This window comes from Equus quagga, chromosome 1 (assembly GCF_021613505.1).
Source record: "Equus quagga isolate Etosha38 chromosome 1, UCLA_HA_Equagga_1.0, whole genome shotgun sequence".
Lineage (NCBI taxonomy): Eukaryota > Metazoa > Chordata > Mammalia > Perissodactyla > Equidae > Equus > Equus quagga.
In genome coordinates this window covers 33,519,171-33,540,436 of record NC_060267.1, presented here as the reverse complement: position 1 = coordinate 33,540,436, position 21,266 = coordinate 33,519,171, and the positions used below count along the sequence as shown (strand labels likewise).

Here is a 21,266-nt window from a genome sequence, read left to right as displayed (position 1 = left end):
TCAGATGTAGGGCTTCACAAGGTCATGGCGGTACCTATGAGTGGTGTGTAAGTCCTGTGTAAAACAGGATGATTTCTCCCCAGGGGCAGGTTTACCTGAGAAGGGTAATGAGTGGCTTGTAGTTACACAGAAATGACGTAAAATAGGAACTGCCTAACTTTACACATGCTCGCACACAGCAGAGCTCACTCATGCTACACCACATCAAAGGTAAAGATAAGCACACTTCACCTGCAAGCCTTGACTAGATAAGAGTTCCTGGACTGGAACAATACATGACTTATTGTATCATCCAAGATTTTTCTCTGATGTCCGGGTCTGCAGTCGATGTTTTATTATATCCCCTTTGATTTCCCTCCTTCCAGAAAGGATTGTGGAGAGGCAGTGAGCTAATGGATAACAGTTGGCATCCATTCTTATAGGACAGTGGAAATATGGACCTCACTAGCTCCTCTCCAAATACATCTAAAGGAAGCCTACGTAAAGCTACCAGCACTCAGGAATGCGGGAAGCCAAAGGACTGGGACAGGCCACCATAAGTCATAAAAGTTCTAAGCAGTTATCTATACACTATCTTCTACTGGTGAAACTCTTACTTGAACATTAAGTCTCATAATTGTAAATGGAAAACTAGAGAATATCCCAAAAAAACCCTAAAATAATACACCCTGGATGTTATGATAATTCAGAACGCAAAAAAAAAAAAGTTAAGATATATTAACTGAAATTAAGTGCTATCTATCAAGGAGATCCCTTCCTTCCTTTCTTCAGTCATTCATCATTTACACAATATTAACAGAGCAAAAACATATGCTGGACAGTATCTAGAAAATGCCAACCAGCTCCACATGACCTCCCAATCCCCCCCAAGAAAGCCAAACAAGAGGAAACGGACTCAAAGGAAAAAGCAGAATATATTTTGATGGACATGAGTAAAAAGCACCAGATGCTTCAATTACTGGAGCACACTTCCAAAGCAGACTCCGAACAGCCAACAGCGAGCAATGCTGAGTCCCGAGTAGTCTGGTCACGTAGCTATCTGTCTGAAAGCGGGAGTCAGGACCTCTTGAGATCTCTTCCGTCTATGGTTTGTAATTGCATTCATGAGAAGAGGGTGAATACAAATTGACCTCTGCCAAATGTCTTCTCTAACCAATGCAAAAAGGCCACTAAAATTGCATTTAATAACAGACCAACACAGTTAGATGTAAAAGTAGAAATGAACACTTTGTTGCTATCAACACTGTACTTGGTATTTTGTGTATATTAAATCATTAAATCTCACTCACAATCTTGTGAAACCCATTCACAACTTTTTGAACACAATGGATTACATCCAAAGATAGCAGATTTAATTCCAAGTTTGCACCCAGATGCTTGACACTGTTTAGTCAAAATACATATCAATGACCTTATTAAACATGAAGTAGTATTTAAAGAAATCAAAGTGTAAAGAATTTAAAAGTCAAAGTATTTAAAGAAGTCAAAATGTAACTTACCCTTGCCATATCTACCAGGAAGTTCTCAAATAATTTCCAAATGTGGTTACTTGTGTAGATTTCTTTCATTTCCACTTCAGTGTCAACGTAACAGTGATTAACAAAATTCACATACGCAATTTTAACCTGTGCGAGTTTCAAATGCAAAAGACAGTGAGTTTTCCTTATTGTTCAATTTGTAAATATCGTTATGAAAAATTAAATAAAATCTGTGTTAGTTCCCATAGTCGATTACAGAAAGCATTCCCATTTCCCTTCTTTTATTACAACTCTCCATGCCCTGACCCAGGGTACACGCATGACCTCGTATTCCATCCCCAGTGACTGGGGCGACAATGTGCGCTTCACTTGAACCCAGTCTATCATATTGGAGACACTAGGAGTTAAAAGTGCTCCCTTTCCCCCTCCTCTCCCCTCCTCCTTTCCTCTCCCTCTCCTCTCCCCTTCTCTTTCTGTCTCTGTCATTCTCTCTCTCCTTCTGCTAAAGTGGAACAAGGTAAACCTGAACTCCAAGCCATCTTCTCCAGGTGTGTAGAGGAAAATTATGCTCAAAAGAAGAGAATGAGGCAAAACCACAAAGGAAAAGGGAACAAGAGATGGAAAGAATTCTGATATTGTTTGAACCTCTTGATCCATCTGAACAACTATCCTTCAAATTCCCAAATACAGGAGTCAATAAAATTCCCTTTTTTTATTTAACCTAGTTTCAGTTAGGTTTCTGTCACTTGCAACCAAGAGAGTTTTAATATAATGTTTAAATGTGTTGACTAAATAATACTTTATTGCCATTCGAAAATACATATTTTTTTTTTTTTTTTTGAGGAAGATTAGCCCTGAGCTAACTGCTGCTAATCCTCCTCTTCTTGCTGAGGAAGACTGGCCCTGAGCTAACATCCATGCCCATCTTCCTCTACTTTATATGTGGGACGCCTACCACAGCATGGCATGCCAAGCGGTGCCAGGTCCGCACCCGGGATCTGAACCAGTGAACCCTGGGCTGCCAAGGCAGAATGTGCGCACTTAACCGCTGCGCCACCGGGCCGGCTCCCGAAAATATTTTTTTAATTGATATTCATAACTGTTTACATCATTGTGAAATTTCAGTTGTACATTATTTCTTGTCTGTCACCACATAGGTGCTCCCCTTCAACCCCTGTGCCCACCCTCCACCCCTCTTCCCCTGTAACCACTGTACTATGTCTGAGAAGAAACAGGCTCACAGTTTACAAAAAAAGTTGTCTTATTTTAAGTGGTAGTAAAATTCCTTTCCAGATTTAGCAAAATTCCTCATAGAGGACTGAGCTGAGTCTCACCAACATATACCATTTCTAAAGTGTGTAGGGCACTAGTTTTTGTCTTTCATTCTCTTTCACCCTTTCTTTTTCTGTCTTCTTTTATGAAAATGTGATGAAAGTTATAAATCTCCCCAGGAAAATGCATATACATAAAAAATCAGGTAAACAGTTTCAGGGATTCATGGCATCCAAGTTAGAACAATGAGGAATACAGGGCCAGCTTTCATGCCCTTAGTGTTTACTTCTTCTTGACCGAGATCTAAAACAAACCTTCAGTGACAGGGTACCTGTGCCAAGTACCGATCACAGGGTAGGGAGACATCCGAGCCATTCAGTGCATCATCATAATCATCTTGACAGCAGCTAATATTTATTCATTGTCTGCTACATGGAAAACACCTTCAGCACTTTGTATGTTAAGTAATTAACAAGTTTTGTGGGGTTTTTTACTTATATTAAGTAAGTAATATCTTACTTAATTTACTAATCCTCCAACAATCTTATCAGGAACACACTATAATTATTTCACTTTAAAATTGTGGAAATTAGATTAGAGAGGTTAAGTAACCTGCTGGGTCAGTCACACAGCTGAAAGCAATAGATCCGGAATTCTGATTCATTCTTTCATTCATTCATTCCTTCACTCAAAACATATTAATCGAGCATAGACAGGTTCAGACAATATAACAGTGAACAGAGACCTAGTTGTCATCCTCGTTGACTTTATAATCTTGGGAAATGATGTGAGGGCTACAGATGTTTGTTAACTAACAAAATTGACATGTCAAATTTTGAATTATAAACTCTTGTAGCCTCCACTATGGGAGGCCAGGGAAGTCTTCCCTGAAGAAGAAATGCTTGAATCAAGATCTGAAGGCTGAAGAGCAGTGAAGCAGGTGAACATAATACGTAGGAGTTCTGTGGTCAGAGAGAACTGCATGTGGGAAGAGGCACGGCCAGAATTAGGATCTCAAATAAAGACTCACCCATGGATCTAATCACTACACTACGCTTCCTTTCTTTGCCATCTTATTTCAGATCAATCAAGGCATGAAGCACCCTTGGTTTGAGGTGTCAATAATTCCACAAAATTTCCCAAAAATATAACTTCAAGTCCATCACTATATAGGACTATCTGGAAGTAGAAAAGTTAACCTAACTTGACACCTTTTAAGTTACTGTGATTTAAAATATGTGGATTTATATCATACTCAGTGTATCACACATTTATGAACTTTGCAACAATATGCCACAACAGTAGAAAAGAAAGAAAATGTTGCAATGTACATTCCTGGAAGCCTCATTAATCCTGTTGGCAGACAACCAGTTTCTAATGAGTTTCTTCCCTATCATCAAAGCCAAACTAGGACAGAGGGTAAAAGATAATGTGTGAATAAAACAAAATATGTGTCCATATTTCCAAAAATGCATCTATTCCGTAAAGCAAGGTAAATCTACCGAGTCTAACAGGCTATCCTGCAGCACCATCCTAGCCTCTCCTAGCGATGATGGTGAATGATTTATGAAGTATCTATTTTATGCTCAAGAACATACCTGAGGTTACGGTTTGATCATACTACCATACTTAGAACTTAAGAGACTCCTGTAGTAGCTTCCAGTAAACCAACAGTGGCTATACTTTAAAAAGGTTTATTATCTTTCATAGCTTCTCATAGAACTAAAAAAGTAAACTTTTTCATGCTCTTTTAAATTTTCGTAGCTATATAGTTAAGTACAATTTCTTGACTAAATATATTATCTCATTATAAACAGTAGGATGGGGATTTCTGGTACTTATGCACTTAAAAAAGTAATAACAATTCTATAGCTGCTAAGCTCTTGCCAGGCTTACCTCAGGGATGCAGTCGTCATGGGTCACCACCCTCACTATGTCGTCCAGGGGTAGAAGGGAATTGCACTTGATTTCAGTGTAGACATTTTTCCCCTCTGTGCATGCTGCCAGCAACTCTACAAGGGTGATGTGGTAGGCCAAGGGGCCACTCTCATCCCCTCGGTCTCTCTCTGAACACATCATATGGAGAAGGATGGGAAATGATGCTCTATCATTGTAAAATATCAGGACATCTTCACCCCCATTTATCAACTGAAATGATAATAAGAGAGTCTACATAGCAGTCCAAATGTTCATCCTTGCAGTTATTTCCAAAGGCTAGGTCTACTCCTAAAAATAGGAAACACACGTATCTCTTTGTAAAAACACAGACCATATTACACAAGAACTATACCAAGGCAGGATGGTAAAAGGATTCCAGTCAGGCACCAAGTGATTAGCTACAAATGTTATCAAAACTAGTCGGGGAGCATGGGAGAGGTGGATGGGGGCAAGAACTAAATGACACAGATGATAGTAAATTGTTCATCAGAGAGTTACCCACAGAAATTAAACCTGCAAAGTATTCGAAGAAAGATATTTCCCTCTACTTCAAATGGAAGACTCTATTGCCAAAGCATGAGAATTCTCATAAGTCTAATTTTACTAAAGCAGAATAAGATATCCTCAGCCCCTTCAGTACTGACAGAATAAGTAAGCAAGTACATTGAGCCAAATGCGACTCTACAAGAATCTGAAAATTCCATGTGTCATGCATGGGCATCAGTAGAGAATGGAAGTGAAAGCAGAGATGGGACAAATAAAGAAAAAAAGAAGACTTTTAAGAAAGAGAGACAAAGAAATAAATAAGTAGGGGCTTTTAGGACAAAAATTTTCCTTCCTATTTCATTTATATAATTTTAGTGGAGAATTTCAGCAGATGGTAAATTACCTTTTATTGCTCAAACTCCATAACGTCTCATTGTCTATCTATTATCAGTACTAATTTTCTGACTCCAATGTGAGATATTTTGGTGGGTAACACAGCTTATATATTTTTTCTCTATTTTATTTAAACTGATCACATTTAAATTGATAAGATAATTCATTGGCTTACTTTGAAAGTTTTGTTGAAAGAGAATGTATATGTGTCAAAAATATGCATTATACATTAATACAATATAATATTACAAATACTTCTTGACACATAGAGACACTTCACCTAATAAGTATCATAGGACAGGCTTAAATATTTGCTGCTTTCCCATTTTCTTTCTTCCCTTGATGATGATAGTACAAATTCAAACTACCTTCCACATTTCTAGACAATGAAGAACTAATGTTAACGTAAATGTAAATAAGAAAAAGGGAAATTTTACAAGTTTTAAGTGTTCCTTAAAATGTTTAATAACAGTAACTTATATTAAAATTTCAAAGTTTTAAGCTGAATTAATTTTAAGATTTCTATGGGGCAGAAAGGACTCATATTGTATCAAAGTAGAAATCATCCCCATTCCCAAATTTAAGGTATCTAATTATGAAAATCGCCCTAACTCAATATAATCTACTACATAATTGTTTGGTATCCATGGCTGAAATCTGCCTTAATCCATACAAGCTTTTAGAGAAACATCAGGTCACAGATCAATGATTTACCCCAGTGGGCTCAAAGAGCTGTCAGTTCCCCAACGTATCACTAGGTTCCTGGTGAGTAACTTATTCATTGCATAAATCTCGCTCAATGTCAAACATCCCAATGAAAAGAACAAATAAATGAAGTACTCCATCCATTTCTCTTCTTAAATTTTTATCTTGCTCTAAATAGCCAAGTTTTCACATGTAATACATCACTGATGGATAATTTCTATCAATTAGTTTAATTCCCTTCAAAGCTCTGGGCAAATAGTAGCAGAGAACATCCATTCTATATTTCAGGAACAGAATAATAAAGGCACTGGGAAAGCAGAGTTTAATCCATTTTTCTTATATTGTGAAATCTTAAAAATATAAAATTTTTCCACTTTCATTCTAAATAATCTATAACATTTCACTGGATTACCTATTACTTAAAACACACAAATACATTAAGGATCACAAAGAAAAATGAACTCTCAGAAAATTATAAAATCAACTTATGATATGTTCTTTCATTAGATTTAAGCAAAACATATTTGTGCTTGTTAAGCAGTCATGATTAAACTGCTTTCCAAACCTATGATGTTGGTGGCTTTTTCATTCTAAATAAACAGAAAACACATATTTGAGCATATTGTTTATGTGAAGCTGATAAAATGCAAACGGAGAACATACCTCTGTCATTACCATATCCTGGCATTTCTTCACATATTTGCCATCTGCTTTTACAATCGTTTGCAAAAACCTCAGGTACTCCACGTGGCGGCCGTGCGTCTCGATGCAGTGGACGAAGTGCTGCACAACTCTCTCGCTAATTTCATTGCACAGATGGTAATTGTTCATGAAGATGTGCCGCATGGTTTCTGCTTCAAGGAGCTAAACAGAGAGGAATGTGCCCTTGTAATTCTGACAAGATCAATTTTCAATTTTCTATTCTACTGTACTCAGACTAACTTCCCTGCTTGTGATCGGTTGTATATTTTATGCAAAGCCATGGTGAGTTTTCTGTGCTAGTCTTCTACAAATGCAATGAGATAATTTACCATTAAAAGAAAACTGAGATCACAAAGGAATCTAGTTGGAAAAAGGAGCTTATTATCATAAAGGTCAACATGGTGGCAACAGTATTCTTGAGATTAATTTAATTTTCTATTTTTCAAAGTTAGCACTTCCCTAGTATTCTCTGACACTCATTTTACAAAGCAGAAGTAACTCCACCTTTGAGTTTTCCATATTTATCTTACTCATGGCATTGTAGAGTCAGTTCTTTGTTCTATTATACCTTTTTCCTAAGATTAAACTATATACATTTAAACGAAATTGTCATTTGCAGGTAAAATTTGTGTAATTTTTCAAGTCTCTTTAAATATTTCCCTAATGGAAATAAAAGATAATCACTTTTAGAGAACTCCTACAAGGAAAGAAATGAAGTGGTGAAGATTAATAAACTTCTATTCATCAATGCTGCTAAAACCAATGTGAGGGACACTTTACTATAAATACTAGAAGTCTTTAAAATACTTACACCAGGAGTTAAAAACAAATTCAGGTGTTTATGAAGGAGAACTTGATTCTGTGGATTTCCCCGACAGAAATTCTGCAGGAATGTATGGGCCAGATTCATTACTTCATTCATCTTTTCATCGTTCTGTAAGTTAAAGAGTAGCACATGAGACAGGAGAACAACATACCAGAGCAAAAATATTATCAAAAAATACGTTCTTTCGCATGCACACTTCTCCTCTCTGCCATTGTTGTATGCTCCCCTTTCTCTACCTTTTATTTCTACACTTCTCCTGGTTACCCCCACTATATCCCCTCACTCCTGTTTTCTAGATGTTTCTCACCTTATCTTTACTTCTCCTATTATCTGTTCTGCTTCACTCTTTCAACCTGCTTATTCTTTCACAGTCCGTCTGTCTTTCTCCCCAGCCTTTCTGCATGTCCACTACATTTCCCCATCTCTGTATAGAGTGCCTCTTTCTCCCCTCCCACCTTTTGCTATTTACTTTGTCTCTTACTTCCATCTCTTCCTTTTTCTCTTTGCTTTCTCCTCTCCTCTTTTCTCCTCTCTCTCTTTGTCCCCCTCGTTCTAAACACATGTACTGTTTAGTCACTTTCCTTATTCACTATCATTTTCCAAAGTCCCACAATACTATCATTTGCTTATAGAATCTCAATAAGAAAATTAAGTCTCAAAACTCAGAAAGAATGCAAAGTTCTCTTCTTAAAAACGGTCTTTTAACAATATCACTGAAACCACCTAAATTTTTTCTGGTTAGTTGATTGTCTCACTTGTCATGTGATCAGCGTCAGATACAAGATGGACTCGTTTTGAGTAGTAGTTCCTATTAAATAATGTCAATGTTTTCTTTTTTCCCTAATCTAAGAGTCTATAGTTTATGCCATCTATAACAAAACAAACAGCCTAAGATTATTAATAGACCTATTTCCTCCTATTTAAAAGAGGAATGAATTAACTAAACTAATAAGCCAAAAAAAAAAATCCATCCCTAACTTAAAAACAGGAAATTTTTATTTCAAAATCTGCTAACACTTTCCTTTACTTGTGTAATCCGGGGATAGTCAACAGAGATCAAAGGGACTTCAGCCACAGGAATACCCAATTCCCACTGAAAACCTGGCCGGTACAAAAGAACACCAAGGCCAGTTCTACTGTATTTGATACTTCTTTGAAATTCTCATCTTATTCTTTTTTTTGTTTCTGAACAATCCAGTTATTAAAACTGAGCAAACTTACAAACACAAAGGAGTAGTAAAATAGTCAATGCTACAGTTATATTATTAGAAGAAGCAATTGATCACATGTCCAATGTCCATGTCACAATATCAAAGATAAAATAATGCGGATAATAAGTGCTAAGGATTTAATTCCTTTTGTTACCTTTCAATGCCTTTTATTACATTCTCTGCCACACTATGAATTATGCCACCTAAGGAATGGTAGCATTTATAAATTTACATACTAAAAAGCAACTAAGTCAGAGGGTGGGTAATCCAGTATGAGGAGTGAAAGTACAAGTGGGGAGGGCATCCACACAGAGAGGCCTGGCATGGTTCATTGGTGTCCAAAAGAGATAAAGAGGGCATCCACCTGGGGGTGTCAGAGCCTGAGTGAGGTACAGAGGGCATTCGTATGGAGGAGTGGGCAGCAGTAGTGAAGGAAGATTAGTTAATACAGAGTATTAATAAATGAGTAACTATATTAACACACACACATATTTCCTAGCTTTGTCTATTTAGAGGGCCTGGAGGGACAAAACTCTCACAGCAATAAGTAAACTTAGTTCTCAGAACTTTGCTTCTAAATACGATTCCAGGACTACTTAAAGAGATGGCTGATATCAGAGGTGGAGCAAGAAGAATGCAAGATGAGCCTGGAACATTTTAACGTGCAAAACAGCAAGGAACTACTCAAAGAATGATGAGGACATGTTAGAGGACAGAGAAGCTAGCTTGAAGAGGCTCCACTCGCCAAATCTGAGACAACCTGAGAATCGAAATAAATAATGAAAGAAACCTAATATAACCTATTGAATAAAATGAGCATCCACAAGTCCATACTGATGAAAATAAATAACTGAACAAATGGAAAGTTTGATGAAGAATGGGATATTTTACTTAGTTTCAAAGAGCCTCTCCACAAAATACTTATTCATTACAAAGCAAAAGCGAGTACTTCACAGTGGAGAATCCTGGCAGACACCGCCTTAATCAAGGGATCATAGTGAACACCAGCAGTAAAGGGACAAATTAAAATCGTGTGCAGCCTGACAGGAAGTGGTGGGAAGAACTTAGTGTCACTTGTTACATTCCTGCCAAAGATGCATAACTGAATCTAATCACAAGGAAACCTCAGATGACCCAAATTAAGGGACAGTCTTCAAAATAGCTGGTCTGTCTTCAAAAGTGTCAATGTCATGGGGGATTCAGGATGAGATTTAACCAGCCATGAGGACCAAACAGCAATTGTATCCAAAGTGGATCTTTTTGTCAAACAAGACACGACTGGGATAATGGGAGAAATGTGAACGGCGCATGAGGATTAGGTGGGAGTAGAGTGTCATGCTCTTCCCTGATTTGGAAGGTTGTCGTGTGGTTATGTAGAAGAATGTCCTTGTTTGTAGGAAATACACACTAAAGGGCTCAGGTGTGACGGGGCATCAGGTTGGCGACTTACTTTCACATAAGTCAGGGGAAAAAATTCTTCGTAACTTTGCGATATATTTGAAACTGTATCAAAATGAAAAATTAAAGAGAAAAGTAAGACCTAACCTTTTCATAAGGGATCTGCAGAAGATCCAACACCACCGAGTGAGCTCCCATATTTTTCAGTAATCGCTGATGCTGATTCCGACACTTTTTGTTCTGTACACAGAGCTTACTTAGCCTAATCAAAATCTTTAAAAAGAAGAAGAAAAGCAATAAGTATAACAAATATACTATGTTAGCAAAAATTCCTGCCACGCAAACATAAACCCATATAAAAGTATTTTACATCTGCTGACCTCCTTTACAATCCGGTAGTTATTGCTCTTATTGCTGTCAATCTGAGGTTTCTTTGTTCCATCTTGCACTGGACTTAAAATGTGTGATTCCTAAAATAAACATAAATATGTATTTTTATATATTTATAACTTTGTAATAAATAAATTTATTTTGTAATAAATACATTTTTTATTATTTTGATTTTATTATTCAACTTACATGTTTCCTTTGTACTTTTTTATCCCATAAAAAGTTCCTTGGCTTGAATGAGTTAAGCAAATTACCACTTCCCAATAACAAGCAAAGTACAACATAAATGGCACTACCAATAGTTAATGAATTAAGTTAAAAAGGAAAAGTTATTACACATAACGTGACCAGTGTATTTTCTTACACTAAATACATCAAACATATCATGGCCTTATATTGCCTAAAGGAGAAGGAATAGTCAAAACCCAGGGCGTAAAAAGTATAATTTTATCATCAGGTATGAACTGCAAGGAAAAAAAGAGTGAAGGAGCATATCATAACAGCTGAAAAACACTTCAGGGATGGGAGGAAAGAACACCTTAACCCAGGAATTCTCTGCCAGGTTACCATGACATCTTCAAGAGTCACGACTTGGAGTGAACCAAGCATGCACAGAATCATGAAAATGAAGAGAGGAAAATAAAATTTAAATTTAAAATATTTTAAATTAATGAAGCTTGCTAAGAGGACCTGAAACATCAAAAATGTTCCATTCTAACAACCATTATCTGTAGCAGTACAATAAAAAACAAATATAGGGAGTACAAATATTTTAAATATCAACTACTGGAGTCATCGTTTGAAAATAAGACCCAGTTACAAACAATTTAATACATGAACATTTATTAAGATTTAATACACACCTGGTACCAGACAATGGTGAATGGATCTAAAAGAAATAGAAGATATGAGCCTTCCTACAAGAAAATCACAGTCTACCTAAGAAAACAGGGGGAAATAGGAAAATAAGATTTGAACTGAGCAGAATTCACTATTCAGAGAGACAGAGAGGAATAGCGACAGCTTTGGACAGCTTTATGAAGGAGGTCAAGTTTAAGCCAAGGTCTTGAAAGACGAAAACTATTTAGTTAAGTATGAGAGACGTGTGGGAAGGTAGGGGGACACTTGTCAGGTGAAGAAGTCACCTTAGCCAAAGGGAAGGCAGAAAGAACAATTAAAACAGTGTGTAGAAAATGGCAGGAACTGACAGTGCACATTGCAAGAGAGTGGGCAATTAGGCAGAGCGGGGTCTGATTACCTCCCTAACTTATAATATTACAAAATTGTGCTTGGGATGAATGCCAAGTTCAACCTGGGTCAAAAAACACCCTAAACTTCTGACCATATTGATGGTGTCGGGCTCAAACAGTAAAGGGGACCCCAATCTAAGCTCAGGAAAAAGTAACAAAAATATATGAAGCCATTCAATACAACTTCATCTGTCTCAAACTGTTGTTCCTACTGTTGTCTGTGACAAATCACAAAATCAGTGTAAACCAAGAAAGAAAAAAATACTTTCCTTGCTAGTCAAAGAATTCTGATGAAAGGCTTCAAGCAGGAGAGTGACTCGATCAGTGCTGAGCCACCACCACACCTCAGTAAGCTCTGTGTTCCTCTTTGGCTTCTCTTCAGGCAAATACTGTCCAACACGAAGGCCCCCAGGTTGACCTCCACCTTAGCAAGTAACCTCTTCTCTCATTTTACTGAGTTTACGGAAATTCCCCTACAAGACCGTTCTCTTTTCCATCAAAACTTCCAGAATCATCCACAAACCTGTCAACCTTCCCTGCTGTGTCTCAGAGAAAAAGAATTTTTGGTGCATGGATTTTAAAACTCCATCTCCCCTGCCTCCTCTCCCTGCTTCATCCCTGTTGCTTGTGTATGCGCAGTTTCTACTCTCTACTGATTCTTTCTCATCTCTTTAGATAATAGGGCCAGGTTAAGGCTAACCAAGCACTTTCAGTGATACTGCCCATCCTGGGAAGTAGTCTTGCATCTCAGATTATCACCCTCACCATATTTCTCAAAAAGATAATCTATTCCACACTGCACTAACATTGCTTTACGTGCCAATGATGCATAATTACCAAAACCTCCTTCAATATCTCCTTCAATATTTAATTCTGTGGTTCACTACCATTTTCTTTAAACCCCACTCTCTTTGTTTTATTATGACATGATACTCTTCAAGATTACCTTCTACTTCTCTGACCAATTTCTCTCTTACTCAATAGAATTAGAAATGCAAAAAGTAAAGGATATGAACACTGAAAGCATTCTACATGTCACCATTAGATTCCAGGGTTGTGTCATCTATCTTAATAAATACTAGGAGGGAAACGAAACAGTTCAACCTTCACCCCAGATACATAAAAAAGAAAAAAGAATGTGAGATATTGTCTGCAAGACAATAAACACTAAATGAATCCTACAAAGTTGTAGAAGAGGGGCCAGCCCAGTGGCATAGTGCTCCGCTTCGGCAGCCCGGGGTTGGTGGGTTTGGATCCTGGGCACGGACCTACATACCAGTCATCAAGCCATGCTGTGTCGGCATCCCATCCCATATATGTCATAGAGGAAGACTGGCATAGATGTCAGCTCAGGGCCAATCTTCCTCACAAAAAAAAAAAAAAAAGAAAGAAAAGAAAAGAAAAAAAGGTTGTAGAAGAAAATGTAAAACTATATATGTAAGTTAAGCCAGTGTAGAAGACGCAAGGAGCGCAGGTGGCTAACATGAATGGAAGATATTTAGATGGAAAAGGACTGGAAGTCAGAGAATGAGACAAACAGGGTTTGTATTTGACAGCAAAAATAATTTTCTGATGAGAAGTAGAAATTGCAAAAGCTACAAATATAATTAAATTTCCTTTCTCTGAGAACAAAGGTAGAGGTTGAACTTTTAAAAGGCCATGTTCATGGGGTTTTTTTCCTGGAAAAGAAGAAATATTAAAGAAAGCCAAGTTTGGATCACAAACCAGGATTAATATATTACCAAATCCAAAGATTGACAAAGCTCCTGAGGTAAAGAGGAGATCTTTCTGCTATATGTCAACTTTTGAAAAATCGGTTAAAAATATAGGCAAAACTTTGGCACATATATTCAAGTTTATTTTTCAAACCATGACTTGAAGAAAAAGCAACTGTCTCGTTTTAAGAAAAGTAATCTCAGGCAAAATGTACTACATTACACGAAGTTACGCTCTTTAATTCAGCCCAGGGGAAGATATAGACAATGCTAACCTCTGTAAGTGAGGGAATTATAAAGAATAATTATTTTAATTTAAAATTGCCAGCAGTCAACACAAGGAGGCAACACTGAAGATTTCAATAAACAGCTCCTTTTAATTTCAGAAAATAATTCAATGTAATTAAACTGAACAAAAATATTAACCCATAGAACATCTGGATGATTCCAAAGCAATAATCAGGGGAATTTAAGAAATATGAAAACTACATAACTACAGTTAGTTTTTGTTTTCTTACTTTGATGCCAAAAGGCTCCAAGTAAAGGTGCTCCAAGAGTTTTTCTCCAGGAAAAGCAGAAACTGATGATATTTTTTAGATCCTATAAAACTTTGGTCCCGAGAACAGAGCCACACTTGTAGTAGATATCCAAATTATCCTTTTGACAACAGTGATGAAGAATAAATATGGCCTTCCAAAAGTACTCGCACTTTATTGTAATTGCTTCCTATCATCTGGAAGAACTTGAATTCATTTCCTCTAATGGAATATGGGAAACTGCTTAGTTAAGTGATTTCATAGAAGCAGCTAGATTTTTAATTGCATATATATACTGCACAGTATTTACTATAAAAGCAGTAGATTCAGAAACAATATAGCAAGAATAGTCTAGAAGGGTCTAGAAATTTCTAGAAGAGTCTAGAAATTGACTGGGCAGCCAGGTTCTAGGTAGAGACTCAAAAAGTGTATAGCTAGAGAGGAGGTGGAGCAAAATGGCGGGGTGACCTGACCCGGGACTCTCTCCCCTCCAAAGTACAACAAAGGACTGGAAAAAAAAAAAAAAGCCTGAATTTCAGCTAATGAACCCAATGCCGGGACTCAGAGACCTGCAGTATCAAAAGACAGAAGACGGAGCCCCTACTGCCGCCTCGGAGGAGCTGGAACGGGGTAAGAGAGAACATCGCTGGATCCCCTAGAAACCGGGATTGCTGTGCGGGTCCGGGAAGGAGCGGGGGAGGGGCTGCACGACCAGGGGATGGTCTAGGACTCCTGCTGCTGGTACAGTGGAAACCCGCTGACGGGGGAAAGCTTCCGTACGTGGGGACCCCATAAACACAGGGGGGAGACCAGAGAACAGAAGTGATCGAATCCAGATCGGTGCGCAAGAGAAACCGCCCCCGCCCCCGCCCCGGCAAAGCACACTGGGCGCGACATCTTACCCAAAGGCAGCGAGCTCAGAACACGTGGCTCTCGACCGCCATCTAGTGGGGACAGGTGGTAACTGCAACCGAATTCTACCACCATGCGAAAAAACTGCTCCTCTACCATCCAGCAATTTATAAAAGCCCCAGACCAGAAGGAAAACAATAAAAACATAGAATTAAGTCCTGAGGACTTGGAATTAGGTAAACCAAATGAAAATTAGTTCAGAGCAGCTATAATCAAAAAACTCAATGAGGTAGAGAGAAAGATAGAGAAACAAGCCGAGTTCTGGAGTTACTTCACAAAAGAGATTGAAATTATGAAGAAGAATCAAACAGAATTACTAGAGATGAAAAACACAATGGCCCAGATAAAACAGAATATGGATTCTCTGAATGCCCGGGTAGACTCTATAGAAGAGCAAATTAGCATAATCGAAGATAGACAGGCTGAATTGCTCCAGACAGAGGAAGAAAGAGAACTAAGGATTAAAAGGAATGAGGAAAGTATTAGAGAGATAGCAGATTCAATGAGGAGAAAGAATTTAAGGATCATAGGAATTCCCGAGAACGTAGAAAAGGAAAATGGAGCAGAAAGTGTACTTAATGAAATTATAGAAGAGAACTTCCCAAATCTAGGGATTGAGGGAGAAATGTGTGTAGAGGAAGCTTTCAGATCTCCTAGATTTGTCAATGTAAAAAGACCTACTGCAAGGCATATGGTAGTAAAAATGGCAAAAAGGAATGACAAAGAAAGAATACTCAGGGCTGCACGAAATAAGAGAATTACCTACAAGGGAGCCCCTATCAGACTTTCAGCGGATTTCTCTGCAGAAACCTTACAAGCTAGGAGAGAATGGAGTGACATATTCAAAGCTTTAAAAGATAAAAATCTTCAGCCAAGAATACTCTATCCAGCAAGAATATCCTTCAGATATGAGGGAGAAATTAAATCTTTTCCAGACAAACAAAAGTTAAAGGAATTTGTAACCAAAAGTCCTCCACTACAAGAAATCCTCAAGAAGGCTCTCATACTGAAAAAAGAAAAAAGGGAGAAAGGGGTCACAAACCACAGAGTAGAGAGACAGATAAATAGAAGCAGAATAGGATAGCAAATATTCAACTATAGCATTAGGATAAAGGTAAGGAAACTACCAAAGAAAAGACGATCTTATCACTCTAACTACAAACTCATAACACAAGTTGGAACAAGAAGTGAAAATAATAATTTAGGAGGGGAAGAGAAAAGGGACTAAATTAGTCTAGCCAAAGTAAGTAAGAGACCACCAGAGAATAGACTATATTATACACGAGACTCTAAATACAAACCTCAGGGTAGACACTAAACTAAACAACAGAACAGAGACACAAAACATAAATAAGCAAAAATCTAAGAAACCCAGCATAAGAAATTGCAGTAGCAAATGGGTAGGATAACGCACACAGGAAGAGAAAAGCAGGAAAGCCAGATAATGAGCAACAGATTGACAGCTTTAAGTCCACATGCATCAATAATCACTCTCAATGTAAACGGATTGAACTCTCCAATAAAAAGACACAGAGTGCAAAATGGATTAAAGAACAAGATCCAACAATTTGTTGCCTCCAGGAAACACACCTCAGCCCCAAGGACAAACACAGGCTCAGGGTGAAGGGCTGGAGGACCATACTTCAAGCTAATAGCAAGGAAAAAAAAGCAGGTGTTGCAATTCTTACATCAGACCATGTGGATTTCAAAATAAGACAGGTAAAGAGAGACACACAGGGACAATATACAATGATCAAAGGGACACTTCATCAAGAAGAAATAACGCTTATAAATATCTATGCGCCCAACATAGGAGCACCAAGGTTCATAAAGCAACTATTAACAGACCTAAAGGAAGAGGTTAAAAACAATACAATAATAGTAGGGGACCTCAACACCCCACTCACATCAATGGACAGATCATCCAGACAGAAAATCAACAAACAAATAGTGGAGCTAAATGAAAAACTAAAACAATTGGACTTAATAGACATATATAGATCACTTCACCCTAAAAAAGCAGAATACACATTCTTCTCAAGTGCACATGGAACATTCTCAAGGACAGACCATATGTTGGGAAACAAGGCAACCCTCTACAAAGTTTAAAAAATTGAAATAATAACAAGCATCTTCTCTGATCATAATGCTATAAGGCTAGAAATTAATTACAAGAAAAAAGCTGAGAAAGGCACAAAGATGTGGAGACTAAACAATACACTACTGAACAAGCAATGGATCACTGAAGAAATTAAAGAAGAAATAAAAAGTACCTGGAAACTAATGAAAATGATAACACACCATACCAACTCATATGGGATACAGCAAAAGCTGTATTAAGAGGAAAATTCATCGCAATACAGGCACATATTAACAAACAAGAAAAATCCCAAATAAGCCATCTTAAACTACACCTAACTGAACTAGAGAAAGAAGAACAAATAAAGCCCAAAGTCAGCAGAAGGAGAGAAATAATAAAAATCAGAGCAGAAATAAATACTATTGAAATGAAAAAGGCAGTAGAAAGGATCAATGAAACAAAGAACTGGTTCTTTGACAAGATAAATAAAATTGACAAACCCCTAGACAGACTTACAAAGAAAAAAAGGGAGAAAGCAGAAATAAACAAAATCAGCAATGAAAGAGGAGAAATAACAACAGACTCTGCAGAAATACAATGGATTATAAGAGAATACTATGAAAAACTCTATGCTAACAGAATGGATAACCTAGAGGAAATGGATAAATTCTTGGACTCTTACAATCTCCCAAAGCTCACTCAAGAAGAAGCAGACAATTTGAACAGACCAATCACAAGGAAAGAGAGTGAAACAGCAATCAAAAACATCCCGAAGAATACAACCCCAGGAGCAGATGGCTTCCCTGGGGAATTCTACCAAACTTTCAGAGAGGATTTAATACCCATCCTTTTCAAGCTATTCCAAAAAATTAGGGAGGATGGAACACTTCCTAACACATTCTATGAGGCCAACATCATGCTGATACCAAAGCCAGACAAGGACGCCAAGAAAAAAGAGAACTACAGGCCAATATCACTGATGAACATAGATGCAAAAATTCTAAACAAAATTTTGGCCACCAGAATTCAGCAATTCATCAAAAGGATCATACATCATGATCAAGTGGGATTCATACCAGGGACACAGGGATGGTTCAACATCCGCAAATCAATCAATGTGATACACCACATCAACAAACTGAGGAATAAAAACCACATGATCATCTCAATAGATGCAGAGAAAGCATTTAACAAGATCCAACAGCCATTTATGATAAAAACTCTGAACAAAATGGGCATAGAAGGGAACTACCTCAACATAATAAAGGCCATATATGACAAGACCACAGCCAACATCATACTCAATGGGCAAAAACTGAGTGCGATCCCCCTGAAAACAGGAATGAGACAAGGATGCCCTCTATCACCACTCTTATTTAACATAGTACTGGAGGTCCTGGCCAGAGCAATCAGGCAAGATCAAGGAATAAAAGGAATCCAAATAGGGAGGGAAGAAGTGAAACTCTCACTGTTTGCAGACGACATGATCTTATATATAGAAAACCCCAAAGAATCCATTGGAAAACTGTTAGAAGTAATCAACAACTACAGCAAAGTTGCAGGGTATAAAATCAATTTGCATAAATCAGTAGCATTTCTATATTCTAACAACGAACTAACAGAAAAAGAACTCAAGAACACAATACCATTCACAATAGCAACAAAAAGAATAAAATACCTAGGGGTAAATTTAACTAAGGAAGTGAAGGACCTATATAATGAAAATTACAAGGCCTTTCTGAGAGAATTGGATGATGACATAAGGAGATGGAAAGACATTCCAGGTACATGGATTGGAAGAATAAGCATAGTTAAAATGTCCGTTCTACCTAAGCAATCGACAGATTCAACGCCATCCCAATCAGAATCCCAATGACATTCTTTACAGAATTAGAACAAAGAATCCTAAAATTTATATGGGGCAACAAAAGACCCCGAATTGCTAAAGCAATCCTGAGAAAAAAGAACAAAACGGGAGGCATTACAATCCCTGACTTCAAAACTTACTACAAAGGTACAGTAATCAAAACAGCATGGTACTGGTACAAAAACACGTGCACAGATCAATGGAACAGAATTGAAAGCCCAGAAATAAAACCACACATCTGTGGACAGCTTATCTTCGACAAAGGAGCAGAGTACATACAATGGAGAAAAGAAAGTCTTTTCAACAAATGGTGCTGGGAAAACTGGAAAGCCACATGTAAAAGAATGAAAATTGATCATTCTTTTTCACCATTCACCAAAATAAACTCAAAATGGATCAAAGACCTAAAGGTGGGACCTGAAACCATAATGCTTCTAGAAGAAAACGTAGGCAGTACACTCTTTGACATCAGTATTAAAAGGACCTTTTCGGACACCATGTCTTCTCAGAGAAGGGAAACAATAGAAAGAATAAACAAATGGGACTTCATCTGACTAAAGAGCTTCTTCAAGGCAAATGAAAACAGGATTGAAACAAAAAAACAACCCACTAACTGGGAAAAAATATTTGCCTGTCATATATCTGACAAAGGCTTAATATCCATAATATATAAAGAACTCTCACAACTCAACAACAAAAAATCAAACAACCCGATCAAAAAATGGGCTGGAGACATGAACAGACATTTCTGCAAAGAAGATATACGGATGGCCAATAGGCACATGAAAAGATGCTCATCATCGCTGATCATCAGGGAAATGCAAATCAAAACTACACTAAGATATCACCTTACACCCATTAGAATGACAAAAATATCTAAATCTAATAGTAACAAATGTTGGAGAGGTTGTGGAGAGAATGGAACCCTCATACACTGCTGGTGGGAATGCAAACTAGTGCAGCCACTATGGAAAACAGTATAGAGATTCCTCAAAAAATTAAAAATAGAACTACCATGCAATCCAGCCATTCCACTACTGGGTATCTATCCAAGCAGCTTGAAATCAGCAATTCCAAAAGTCCTATGCACCCCAATGTTCACTGCAGCATTATTTACAATAGCCAAGACATGGAAGCAACCTAAGTGCCCATCAACAGATGAATGGATAAGGAAGTTGTGGTACATATATACAATGGAATACTACTCAGCTGCAAAACAGAACAAAATCATCCCATTTGCAATAACATGGATGGACTTTGAGGGAATTATGTTAAGTGAAATAAGCCAGTTAGAGAAGGATAATCTCTGTATGACTCCACTCATATGAGGAATTTAAAAATGTGGACAAAGAGAACAGATTGGTGGCTACCAGGGGAAAGGTGGGGTGGGGGGTGGGCACAAAGGGTGAAGTGGTGCACCTACAACACGAATGACAAACATTAGTGTACAACTGAAATCACACAAGATTGTAACCTATCATTCACTCAATTAAAAAAAAAAGTGAATAGCTAAACAAATACTGGATCTGAATACAGCTTCCCCCAAATTTTATTTTGCATCAGGCAAGGAAAGTCTTTTATATCAATAGCGAAAATGATACAAGCAAATAATATTGTATGAACTATATGGTGACCTAAATATTGGCCCCACTTAATGGGGATCTGGCTCCTTAATTAAAACAAGGGCAATCACTCTTTTAAAAAAGAATTTTCCAAATCCTATGATGTAGAACCGCCTGCATCTGCAGCTGCATGATTAAAATAGCTCAGTGCCTGTCTTCTCTTTGCCCCCACCCAGCTGAAGTTAAAGGATGTCCTTCCTCAGCAATGTCATCAAGTCAACAAGACTACAAAGCATTCTGCTCACCATCTGTATCCCTGGCCTTTTCTTCCTGTAACCACTATTCAACTGAATCAGTGGCATCATTTACCAAACTCCCCTCCCAACTCCAGATGTCAAACGTCTTCATTTTCCCTTCCCACATCCCACCAAAACATGAAAAAAGAAATCTAATAATTAGTCTTCTATGCTTGATTTACAAATCAGATTATAACTTAGTTGAAGCTCTTCATAAGAAATGTGACCTCCTTCAAACAACTGAACGAC

General features: G+C 37.6%; 1 protein-coding gene across 2 annotated transcripts in view; it reads right to left on the bottom strand.

The window, feature by feature from the left end:
• Window positions 1–21,266, bottom strand: part of ITPR2 (inositol 1,4,5-trisphosphate receptor type 2) — a 467,499-nt gene that overhangs the window by 245,726 nt on the left and 200,507 nt on the right. For both annotated transcript variants that reach the window (XM_046685544.1, XM_046685537.1), the window contains exons 27-32: window positions 10,790–10,879; window positions 10,557–10,682; window positions 7,786–7,908; window positions 6,936–7,136; window positions 4,647–4,898; window positions 1,500–1,625 (exon numbers count right to left, since the gene is read on the bottom strand). In XM_046685544.1, coding sequence (XP_046541500.1) covers window positions 1,500–1,625; window positions 4,647–4,898; window positions 6,936–7,136; window positions 7,786–7,908; window positions 10,557–10,682; window positions 10,790–10,879 — 918 coding nt within the window. The remainder of the gene's footprint in view (window positions 1–1,499; window positions 1,626–4,646; window positions 4,899–6,935; window positions 7,137–7,785; window positions 7,909–10,556; window positions 10,683–10,789; window positions 10,880–21,266) is intronic.